We start from the raw sequence: 13324 nt of genomic DNA on the forward strand, positions 1-13324 counted from the left end.
TTGCGAACTTAGTCAAAACGTCACCGTCCCACAAACTGCCACAGTTGTATAATACAACCCTATTGCACAATAACATGTGTATATTTTGATTTAATTTATGTATAAATTTAAGACTCTCTTAAGGTATAAGAAGCTAGGGTTTTATTTCTCCTCATTTATTATTATTATTGTTTTGTTAATTTTTTGGTCCTTAAGAAGATTGTTTCATGCTTATGTTATTCTTGATGATTGCTATGGTTTTGGTTTTGGTGGTTTGATTGATTTTTCAAAGTTTTCAAATGGTTGAACTATGAAAAAAAGAGATTATGTGATTCATTGATGTCACACAGCCAGTGGTTTCAGATCTACGCAAGTGAGAATTATTATGTAAGATATAAGAAGTTTGGAAGTGGGCGACAATGATAAAGTGGGCTATAGCATCAGTTGTACCAATCAGCTATATGTATTTAAGAAAATGTGCACAATCAAAATAAACGCAAAAGCAAATGTGCACAATCGAAATGAACGTAAAAGCTGCATTCACCCTTAAGACACTCTGGAGGCACGCATCTCTTTTATGCTAACACAAACAATAATATGCACAATCAAAATGAAGGCAAAAGCTGCATTCACTCTCAGGACACTGGAGGCACGCATCTCTGCAATCCTCATCACACACCATACATGGAAGACACCCCCAATCTGTTCTTTTGACAATGCTAAGAGTCATTTGGCGAGGTTGAACACTGAAGTCATCTCCCAAAACACATTCAAGATGAGCAAGGAAATCACATTTTCCACAACAAAACGAGATGCTATATACCTTTTCCTGGCGTATACCACAAACGTTTCCATGATGATTATAGTCGGCTAAGATGAGAGGATGTTTATGTAACTTGAGATCACTAAATGTTTTTGGAATCCATGGAAGTGATCGACATTCACTACATAAATTAATGTTGTGCTCAAAATCAGATCCCCGGAGGATGAAAAAACGACATAACATGTTGTATAATCGTCTTGGAAGGAAATATGGATACTTACCAAGAGCACAATCAAGGTGACCAGCATAGTCGCATTGAGCACAATAGTAGTACCAATGCTTTGGATCTCTCTCTTTTTCACAAATATCACACTAATAGGCATCAGAACCATCATCATTTGTATGATAGGTGAGCGCAAGAGGATGTTCATGATCCCAATATCTAACTGTAGACGATAGTGTAGCACATCTATAATCTATGTCAAATGGACACTCATTGCATTGAAATAGATATTCAGCTTTGGAACTGCAAGAGTAGCAATATCTATTATGACTGGGTATACGAGTGAAAGAGAGTCTGTGATCATGACCAGGATGTCTAATATTTAGTGGGATTGATGCACATCGAACATCAACATAGAAGTTTTTGCATTCTTCACTAGCATATACGAATCCATGGCAATCCGAATAACAGCAAGAACATCGGAAAGTACCATTGTCATCAGGCCCTCTCGGAAGAAGGGTTAGGGGGTGGTCATGAAAAACAGGTCTTATTTGATTTGGCAAGTCAATACAGGTCTTGTGGAGAAAAAAGCCACACTCCACGCACCTGTAAAATGGATGTGAGATAGGTCGGATGCAGCCATCACAACATTTATACTCCATCTCATCACTACGACTTAATTTGTGCTCGTGACTGAAGTGCTTAATCTGTCGGGGGAATTCATCTTCCGTCAACTCAATCTCCCTGACCAAATCAACATTTGCTTCTTTAGCATTCACGATTGAGTTATTTGTTGAAATCTGATTTTCAATCGCGCAGCCCACATGGGTAACAAACTGGCAGTCCACACAATAGTAACCTCCAAAATCCTTGTCAAACTTGGTACGGCAACCCACAATTTTCAATTTTGAGGCCACAAGCATCACAGGGAAAAGAATATTCTGACCTCATAAAGGGAATAAATTGATGTTTGTGATTTTCCGATTCCTGTAAACACAAAGGTCGTTGGAGAGCAGTCTTGATATCGAGGTGGAATGTGCAAGGTTTGCAGGAGTAAACAAAGGCACCATTGAGATCACATGTGCCGTACCATTTGCAATTGGAGAGAAGAAAAAGAGGGTGTTTGCGGTGGAAAACATGCTTAACCTCTCTTGGCAAATCGCTGACGCAGCTCTTGTGAAGAAACACGTCGCAGTCGCGACATACACAGCTTGGATTACTGTCTGAGACTATTTCCCCACAGATGCAACAATTATAGCGTCCATCCTCGTCTTCGTTAATGGAAGTCCAACTATGGTAACCCCATCCTAGAACAACGTCGGCTGCACAATACCCGTGAAGAGAGAAAGAGCAGTCTTTGCAATTAATGTGAGCATCCTTCACTGGGTCCAAACACCAACGACAAAGAATTTCTCCATGATTCTTCATCTCTTCACTGAGTACCAACTTATGGGGGTGAATTGAAAGCCTAATATCGTCTCCCCCACTTCTCTCTTCTCCAATGAACTTAAAAGGATCCCACATACTAAACTCAGGAGAATCCATGATTTATTACTCCATACATACATACAATCAATCCCACGCACACTTGCATATTTATGTTATCGTCCCACTTGGCCACTTGCATATTTTACTTTTTTTTTAAATGAAGGAGGACCTAATACATCACTTTTAATAATGTCATTGGGATAAATGGAGCCAACTTCGTCTACATGATTGATTCTTTTCTTTGAATGAGTCACAATGAATCACTATCAGACTGACTTTACGACGTTTTGCTTATGTCATTTTCTATTGAACTTTCAACTCATTGTCATGACATGTTAAAATGTCCCACATCATTTTGGGATTAAGTAAACTTTTGATTACTGAAAGATATTTAAAATTTCATTTTAATCACCGAAAGATCAAATGTTCCAAGTTGGTCATTCAAAAAAAAAAAATTCACTACATTTTTCCCACTCGGACAGATTATGAGGATTCTGAGCAGTCAAACATCCGACGTGACATGTTGACTGTTAATGAACCGTTTAATTTTGTTTATGTGGGTTGACGGCGTCATTTTTATTGTAGACTTGGTAACATGGCTTTTGAATACCCGATTTTTATCCTAAGAGCCATGTCTTCTTAGTTTCATTAATCATGGCTTCTCTTGTGATTCTTTATCCTTGTTAAACCCATAAATCCAAACCTGGGTATTATAGCAGTAATTTCACCTGCAGATGTTGAGTGTGGAGATCTGGAGATCTGAAAGTGAGTGTGGAGATTTGAAGCTTCAGGCTACCCTATTGATAGAGGAGAAGATTTGCCACGTACGGAAGGGAAGGAACTCAGTCAAATCTTCTTCTACATACGCGATTTTCTGATCTTTATGTTGAACAACTAGCATCCCAGGATTTGATTGATATCAAAGTCGATTGAGGACTTCTATAAAGTAAATAAGCATCAGGCCAATGAAAGAACATAGGCGGAGGATATGGTGCCGTGGTGGTGGTAATGGAGACATTGTGAAAACCCAACCAAAAAACTGCAAAAAAATGGGAAAAAATGGTTGAAGTGTCCGGACACTTAGGGAGCCGTCCGGACACCTCGAGCAAATTTCGAGCAGTTTTCCACTCTGACTCATTTTCTTCACAAAGTGTCCGGACACTTATCGGGAAATTGGGTTTTAAAACATGTTTAACAGTTCTGGGTACATTATTTCCACTGGTTTTACAGAAATAGCCGAGAGAGAGAGAGAGAGTGTGTGGAGAGAAGGTGATTTTGAAGGAGATCAAGGAGAAGAAAGCTTGAATCAAGAGTTTGGAACTTGTATAAGCTTGGTTTTCAAGATTTCTTCAAGATTGAGGTAAGATTTTCATTTGTTTTGAAACTAGGGTTATGGGTTTTGTGTGATTTCGTGAAAGTGGAGGTTTTGGGGTAAAAGCTTGTTGTTTAATCAAAGTTTATGTATATTGATGCTAGATTTGAGCTTGGATTGAAGTGTGGAGATAGGAGGAGAGGTGGTTGAGTTAGGGTTTGAAGATTTGGGGCAAGGTGAGTGATTTACCTTGAAATTATGAGATAAATATAAGTAGTTGGCTTGGAAAGTAACAATTTTGAGATTTAAATTGAATTGTAAATGTGTGTATGGTTTAGGTTGATTGAGCTTGGAGGAATTGTGGTATTTGACCGAAATGAGGTAGGGATTTTCTTAACCCTTAATCGAAAAACACTATTGGCTACCGAATTGTGTTAAATTCATTAGTTTCCACCTTTTTGTTCAAGGGGAAACAAACCCTGATTTGTATGTTATTGTGAACTCAAATTTGCTGTCTTGTGTGTTTGATGTTGAATGCATTACCCATGGACACTCGATCATCTATCGAGTAGTCGATGCTCTTGATCACATGTTTAAGAAAATTGCGCGAAATAAATTTAGTTACATAACATTCATATGTGATGTTGCATTTGTTGCATAGTGGAAGTGGTGGGTTGGATTTCGGTACGTACGTCAACGTACATTAGTGGTTCCGGTTACTTGGCTCTAGTGACACGGTTGATAGTACTTGTATGGACATGCACTAGTAGTTCCGGTTAATTGGCTCTAGTGGCATGGTATGAAATATTTGTGACAACATGTGCTAGTGGTTCCGGTTAATTGGCTCTAGCGACATGGCTCGGTTAGATGTAAGAATTGCATTTGTTTGATGACATGGCATGTTGTTGAATTGTGTTACTTCTTTAAAAGATTTCGGCCTTATTCCTTATTTTATGCTCTTATTCGATATCCCTACTGAGCCTCCTGCTCACCGTTTCATTTTCCCCCCTCCTCAGGTGATATAGGTACTAGCGCTAGTGCTCCGACTACGGATCAGCGGGGAGGAGCGTGATGCGGATGGCCTGGACTTGTGATGGTTTGTTTGGTGTGGTGTTTATGTGGTGATGCTTAATTGGTCTTTTGTTTAAGTATGTATTAAGATACATATGAGTACGTATTGTTATGGATAATTTTGGCCTGAGGCCTTAGTATGTGTATGAATATGGATTTGTTGATGGTTATGGCCTGAGGCCCTGGATGATTAGTTTGGTGGTATGGGAATTGGTTGGTTTTAAATTGTTATGTTTTACGCAGGAGGCATTCTCCGACATACGAGGAGGTGCTGCCGAATTTTTGTTTAAAATTGTGTTGGTATAATGATGAGTTAATGGTATTTGAGTCTTGATTTTTAGGTGACGGCACGTGGGTGCACACACGTATTGTCAATAAGTCACGTTTTTGGGGCGGGGCGTGACAAACATTTTTTTTGATTTTGTTTAAAACACATGTATTTGAGAGTAATTTTTTTCCAAGGTGGATCCATGGATAATATAACAAATTGTATTACTAATTAATTTTTTTTCAGCTTACTACAAGTGTAAGGTTTTGATTTAGCCATCTGTAATTTTGTAGAAAATTTTGTCCACTTTAATCCACATCAGCATTAAGGCAATTATAGTTAACAGTCAACATGTCACCTAAGCGGGTTGACTACCCAGAGTCCCAAAAATGTGCTCGATTGGTCAAAGTGTAGCAAACAAAATTTTTGGATGACTAGTTTGAAACGTTTGATATTTGGATTACCAAAATGAAATCTTAGATATCTTTCAGTGATTAAAAATTTACTTAACCCTCACTTTGGCTAATCCCGATGATTTATAAATAAAAAACTCACACCCTCTTATACATCCAAGACCTTTTTGTTGAGCCTAAGTATTAAGTGTGAACTCGCATTTTCTTCCTAGAAAACAGAGTTGATATTTGAGTATTTTCAGTGAGTGTTATAGGCTCATGATCACTTATCATGTTGCAGGCAAACACTACTCTTGGAATATGGCAAGAACTGATATCTTGATCAATGCTCGCGACTATGACGTCATAGTTGATGAAGATAAGAAGAGGGTTCAGTGCAATTATTATGCAAAGGAAGTGACTAGCTTCAACCGTCTGCAGAACCATTTAGGAGGAGTGAGAGGAGATGCAAGAACTGGGAGGTTCAATCCTTGAGGATGAGTTTGAAGATATGAAGAGTCACTTCAACAGCATAAAGGATTCTTCGACAGAGACAGGATGCAGCATACTTGTCGACGATTGGGTCAATGAGAAGGGTCAACACCTCGTTAATTTAATGGAGGATTCTTGGGAGGGCACCATGTATCATCAATCATCAGATATTTCGTCATTGGTTGGTAATATTGTTGCCCTGAACTTATGATGCAGCGAGGGCAACGACTACAGGCCCAGCCAGCCAAGCCCAGCAACAAGCGGCCCTAACTACCCACTGGAAAACCGGTTACCCAATGTTAGGTTTGGCTCACTTATATACTGCGACCCCAAGCCAGTCACCACCGATGTGGGACTTCTACCCATACCATGGACTATTCATCCTGCATCATTCCCTCCTGCCAACAGAGAGCACGTCCACGTGCTCCCCCAGGACCCGGCCTGCGAAGTACACACGGGCAAGCCCCCACGGGCTCCGATACCAATTGATGCAGCGAGGGCAACGACTACAGGCCCAGCCAGCCAAGCCCAGCAACAAGCGGCCCTAACTACCCACTGGAAAACCGGTTACCCAATGTTAGGTTTGGCTCACTTATATACTGCGACCCCAAGCCAGCCACCACCGATGTGGGACTTCTACCCATACCATGGACTATTCATCCTGCATCAACTTATTTTTGGATCAAGTGATCGTGGCAGTTGTAGTAGGCAATATAGTACAAGTCATTGCTATTCGGCAGCTTTTCGAACAGAGAGATTCAACCTGGAGTTTAATAGGAAGCATTTGTCTGCATTGACCTCATGTTGGAAATGATTTAAATTCATAGTCCAGTTTTGATCATGCTTCTGTGATTCTTGATGATTGATATGGTTTGGTTTTGGTGGTTTGATTGATTTAATTTTTCAAAGTTATCAAATGGTTGAACTCTAAAAAACAAAACTGAGAGAAGCAACTAGATCACATCTGCGAGTACATTGTTATAGAAGGGGAAAAACTAGGCCATCACCAATTAACCCTTATTAATTTGAAAGGTATACTATAGCATCAGTTGTACTAATAATATCTAATAAAAAAACGTGCACAATCGAAATGAAGGCAAAAGCTGCATTCACCCTTGGGACACTGGAGGCACGCATCTCTGCAATCTTTATCGCACACCATACATGGAAGACACCCCCATCTTGTTCTTTTGACAATGCGAAGAGTCATTTGGCGAGGTTGAATAGTAAATTCATCTCCCAAAACACATTTAAGATGAGCATGGAAATCACATTTTCCGCAACAAAACCACATGCATCCGAAGCTATGTAGTATTTCCTGGCATATACCACAAACTTTGTTTCCATAATGATTGCGGCTGGCTAAGATGAGAGGATGTTTATGTAACTTGAGATCACTAAATGTTTTTGGAATCCATGGAAGTGATCGACATTCACTACATAAATTAATGTTGTGCTCAAAATCAGATCCCCGGAGGATGAAAAAACGACATGACATGTTGTATAATCGTCCTGGAAGGAGATATGGATACTTACCAAGAGCACAATCAGGGTGACCAGCATAGTCGCATTGAGCACAATAATAGTACCAATGCTTTGGATCTCTCTTTTTTCCACAAATATCACAGTAATAGGCATCAAAACCATCATTATTTGTATGATAGGCGAGCACAAGAGCATGGTCATGGTACCAATATCTAGCTGTAGACGGTAGTGTAGCACATCTATAATCTATGTCAAATGGACACTCATTGCATTGAAATAGATATTCACGTTGGGAACTGCAAGAGTAGCAAGATCTATTATGACTGGGTATATGAGTTAAAGAGAGTCTATGATCATGACCAGGATGTCTAATGTTTAGAGGGATTGATGCACATCGAACATCAGCATAAAACATTCTGCATTCTTCACAAGCATATACGAAGCCATGGCAATCCGTATAACAGAGAGAACATTGGAAAGTCCAATTGTAAGGAGGCACACTCGGAAGAATGGTTAGGGGGTGGTCATGAAAAGCAGGTCTTATTTGGTTTGGCAAGTCAATACAGGTCTTGTGGAGAAAAAAGCCACACTCCATGCACCTGTAAAATGGATGTGAGATAGGTCGGATGCAGCCAGCACAACATTTATCCTCCATTTCATCACTAAGACTTAATTTGTGCTCGTGACTGAAGTGCTTAATCTGTAGGGGGAATTCATCTTCCGTCAGCTCAATCTCCCTGACCAAACCAACAACTGCTTCTTGAGCATTCACGATTGAGTTATTTGTTGAAATCTGATTTTTCAAACGCGCAGCCCACGTGGGTAACAAACTGGCAGTCCATACAATAATAACCTCCAAAATCCTTGTCAAACTTGGTACGGCAAATTCGACAATTTAGTTGGTCAACAGGAGGAATGTCTTCATCTTTAAGTAGAAAGAAGAAAGTATGGGTGAGGGGGTGATCATGATGCAATATATTGATTGTGTGTGGGCGTGAGATGCAGTCGTCATGAACAATGATATGACAAATGGTGCATAGGAAAGATTCGCCTGACGACCCAAAATTTTCAATTCTGGGGCCACAAGCATCACAGGGAAAAGAATATTCTGACCTCATAAAGGGAATAAATTGATGTTTGTGATTTTCCGGTTCCTGTAAACACAATGGTAGTCGTTGGAGAGCTCTCTTGATGTCGAGGGTGAGTGTGCAACATTTGCAGTAGTAAACAAAGGCACCATTGAGATCACATGTGTCGTACCGTTTGCAATTGGAGAGAAGAAAAAGAAGGTGTTTGCGGTGGAAAACATGCTTAACCTCTCTTGGCAAATCGCTGACGCAGCTCTTGTGAAGAAACATGTCGCAGTCGCGACATACATAGCTTGGATGACTTTCTGAGACTATTTCCCCACAGATGCAACAATAATAGACTTCTATTATAGCATCCATCCTCATGTTCTTCATGAAATATTTATTGCATCCATCCTCGTCTTCGTTAATGGAAGTCCACCTATGGTAACTCCATTTTCGAACAACGTCGTCTGCACAAGACTTGTGAAGAGAGAAAGAGCAGTCTTTGCAATTGAAGTGAGCATCCTTCACTGGATACAAACACCAACGACAAAGAATTTCTCCATCATTCTTCATCTCTTTACTGAATATCAACTTATGGGGGTGAATTGAAAGCATAATAATATCCTCGCTTCCTCTTCCCTCGTCCCCAATTAAATCAAAAGGATCCATGATTTATTACACCATACATAGATACAATCAATCCCACGCACACTTGCATATTTATGTTATCCTCCCACTTGGCCACTTGCATATTTTAATATTTTTTTAAACCCTTACTATTGGTCAAAATTGGACCAACTTTATTATGTATTAAAGTCTATATTTGATCACCGAAAGATATTCAAAATTTCATTTTGATCACCGAAAGATCAAACGTTCCAAGTTGATCACTCAAAAAAAAATTGCTACATTTTACCACTCGGACAGATTATAGGAAGAACAAAACCATGCGTGCCATGTGTATTCACAGAAATCGGATAACTCAAAATGGACAATATGATGCGTAGTGAATGTGGTGAATTTTCTAACACTCGTGAATAATAATACTAGCATACTCAAAACTACAGAAAATTATAAAATCTATAAATATGTAAATTAGAAACATACACTTAAAAAATAAATTTTAAGACTCGCCCTATTTTTCACTATTTTAAGACTCTTTTCAGCGTGATTATCAAAACTAATGGTCCTAGGACTCATTATCTTTGTCTTTGAAGAAATATATCAAAACTTGAGAGTATTTTCTCTTTATCTGGTGAATTCCAGTATTTTGTTTTATTCATTAAAAGTTGGTTTAGTTTTGTTTCGTAGTTTCGGCCTACGTCAGTCGACAATGATTTTATTATTAATTTTTCAAAAGCCAAAACTTGGCCAAAATCATTTTGGTGATTTTCAAAATAAAAATAAATTTCTTCTATCCAACGATTGTGACCCATTTGGTAGTTCAAAAAGGAAGCAATCAATCAGTCTTAAGATGTTTGATAAGCTATATAAGTCTAAAATATGTCTGTATTTATATCTCCCAACTTGCAAGTCACTTACTTAGTAATGGCCACTTGCATATTCTACTTTATGTGCTCTTTTCATGGCCGCCCTTGATTGATTATGAATTTAAAATCCCTATCAACAAACATAATTTAATGTTAGTCTAACCTAATTACTAACGTAGAGTGCTTGTCATTGAATCTGGCTTCTTAATTAATTGCTCTCACGAACTCAATCCAAAAAAAAAAAAACGATTGGGTAGAATTGTCAATTTTCCACTACTTGAATTAAGTAAGCCAAGTTGAGAAGCAAAGCAATTAATTAGAACCGAAACTACGACATATTTTTAAACTAGTTGGGACAATTGATTAGAAGCTCTTATCCTCAACAAAGGTTTTATTATTTAAGATTTTTCTTTTTCTATGAAAAAATATAGTAAAATTCATTGACAATTAAAAAAACCTTATATATCATTGGACCGACGGCAAGATTAGGTACCTCAACTCAACATTCATTTTTGTTCTTTTAAAAATAAACACGGCAGTCCTGCAATTGAGCAATTGAGATGTGAATTTGGCAGAACCTAATAGTTTAGTTTTCATGATACAATTGAGTAAAATGATTTGAACATGACTTAATCATTAGATAAAACGCAAAGACATAAAAAGATCTAGAGAAAACACTATCAAGTTTTGAAATATTTCTTCAAAGACAAAGATAACAAGCCTTAGAGCCCACTACAATCCTAAAGTAGTGAAAACAAAAAACATAAAATGATGAAAATGTCCCTAAAATATTAAAAGGCCCATATGAGATTCTAAACAGTGGAATTTGTCAAAAAATGAGTGAGATTAGTCTTGTCAACTACGTCGAAAAGAGTCTCCCAATCAAATTTTGTGTAATCTAGCAATGTGGCTTTCAATTCCACTAGTCGGTTTCTTTATAGATACTCTTGTCATTAGTCCTATATCATTCCCCTCAAATTCAAAAAGACGTCATCCTCGAGTGAGCTTCAAGGCAATGCACTGGAGTGTTACTCTTAGAGGTCGTACACATTGAAGGTGCTAGAAATACCCATGTGTGCTGGCAAATCCACCATCTAAGCATTATCTCAATCTTCTTCAGGATCTTGAAAGGACCATACTTCTTAGGCCTCAACTTGTTGTAGGTGCCGACAGGGAAACGTTTCTTGCGCAAGAACACCAAGACCAAATCACCCTCCGCAAACAATTTCACCCTTCTATACTTGTCAACAGCATCTTTATACTTAGCATTGATCTCCTTCAATTTCTCCTTAACTTCAGCATGGATGGACTATGCTTCCTCCGCAAAACTACTAGCAGTGACACTCAATCTGGGATTACTTGCAAACTCTACTTAGGCGAGGGCATGATCCCATTGTTTTGGTTTATCTTCAAAGATACTGCGAATAAGATTTTTCAACGTTTGATTCACTACTTTTATCTTCCCAACAGTTTGAGAATGAGTTGTGCTATTGAAATTCATAAAGGTATCAGTTGCTTCCAGGAAGTAAGCGAAAAATGACTTAAGAAACATGAATCACAATCTAATGTGATAGTCAATGAGACTCCATCCATTCGAAGAATCTCTTTGAAAAATAAATGGGCAATATGAGACGCATCAGACTTCTTGAGGCAAGTCAGAAAATGAACCATCTTGAAAAATCTATCAACAAAAACGAAAACTGAATCCATTACCCACAGTATTCTTGGTAATCCCAACATAAAATCCATGGACAAATCCTCTCATATGCCTTTGGGGACCGACAGAGGCAGGTATCAACTAAAATTTAGATGAACGGAAGCTGAGACTGAGAATGAACGACAATAAGAGGCTGTTTGGTTTGAATGTTTTCCATTTTCATTTTCTAAAAATATCTGAAAAGATAAAAATGGTGTTTGGTTTATCATTTTCATTTTTATTTTTCAGAAAATGAATCCTCATTTTCATTTTTCACAATAAAATTTAGATGAACTGAAGCTGCGATTGAGAATGAACGACAATGAGATGCTGTTTGGTTTGAATGTTTTCCATTTTCGTTTTCTAAAAAGATATGAAATTATAAAAATGGTGTTTTGGTTTATCATTTTCATTTTTCAGAAAAGGAATCCTCATTTTCATTTTTCACAATAAAATTTAGTTTATCATTTTCAATTTCATTTTTTAGAAAATGAATCCTCATTTTCTGAAAATTTAGAAAACGTCCAAAAGATGTTTTCAAAAACTAAAAACGCGATGAATAGTGTTGCTCCGTCAATTTCCGTAAGTGACCACGTATAACTGCTGCACTTTGGTGGTTGACGAGCTTGACGAAGCACTTGAATCGGGATTTCTTTACCATCTTCTTGGCTGAATCCTTCCTAATTACTTTCCCCAGATACTTCTTTATCCTTCCTTGCAACCAAACAGTGGCCATATGCCTGTTTGCGAGTACTATCATCAAAATTCTTGACAATGTGGCATAGTGGCTCTGAAGAATAATCACTGCCTTACTTGCAATTTCTTCTTCTTTCTCTCCTGTTCCTCTCTCTAGTTCTAAACCTCGGCAGCTATTGACTGCGATGGTGAGCAAAAATGAAACCCTTGGTCTTGTTGTGCTTACGTGCTTTTGTTGGGCTCCATAGAAAAAAGCTTTTGTGGGGTTTTTTTTTTATGTATGTGTTCACAACATTTAATTGAAAAATTCATTGGTTAATGGGTTTTTTGTTGGGTTCCATGGAGAATGGGCTTTTGATAGGAAATAAACCAAACATTTTTTTTTATTTTTAGAAAATAGAACCAGAAAATGGAAATGAAAAATATAAAATGAAAAGCAAAGCAGAAAATAGAAAACAAATCACATGTACCCTAAAGGTCTGTTTGGTAATCTTTTATTTCTTGTTTTTTGTTTTAGTTTTCAAAAAATAGAAAACAAAAACAAAAAATATTGTTTGTTTGTATTTTCCGTTTTGGTTTTTATGAAAACCAAAAACAGGTTTTCAAAATTTTTGAAAAGAAGAAAAAAAAGGTTTTTAAAAGTTTTGGAAACATAACTAAATACACTTATTATAGATTGCACTTTGCTTAAGATTTCAGATTTCAAATTGTATAGAGATACGAAGACAATGATCAAATATATTTTGAGTTATTGTTTTATTTCTTTTTTTTTTCTTTCTGCTTATATTTTCAATGGTGAAACACGGCAAAGGTTGCAGTTATAAACAATATAGTGGTGTGAATATATTCCATTATTATGAAAATAAAAGCATAAACACACTTTTTTTTTCAATTTT

General features: G+C 37.6%; 1 protein-coding gene and 1 long non-coding RNA gene across 2 annotated transcripts; one reads left to right on the plus strand and one right to left on the minus strand.

Moving 5' to 3' along the window:
• Positions 1-1114: 1114 nt before the first annotated feature.
• On the minus strand, positions 1115-9215 carry LOC119985477. Its single transcript, XM_038829771.1, has 2 exons — positions 8350-9215; positions 1115-1847 (listed from the first exon to the last, which is right to left on the minus strand). Exons 1-2 carry the CDS (start codon positions 9213-9215, stop codon positions 1115-1117), a joined length of 1599 nt encoding a protein of 532 aa, XP_038685699.1.
• On the plus strand, positions 3681-5055 carry LOC119985354. The gene is made up of 4 exons (XR_005465088.1): positions 3681-3813; positions 3930-4001; positions 4104-4146; positions 4782-5055. It is a non-coding gene; the product is annotated as an uncharacterized LOC119985354 (long non-coding RNA).
• Positions 9216-13324: the final 4109 nt, after the last annotated feature.

This window comes from Tripterygium wilfordii, chromosome 19 (genome assembly GCF_013401445.1).
Source record: "Tripterygium wilfordii isolate XIE 37 chromosome 19, ASM1340144v1, whole genome shotgun sequence".
Taxonomy (NCBI): domain Eukaryota; kingdom Viridiplantae; phylum Streptophyta; class Magnoliopsida; order Celastrales; family Celastraceae; genus Tripterygium; species Tripterygium wilfordii.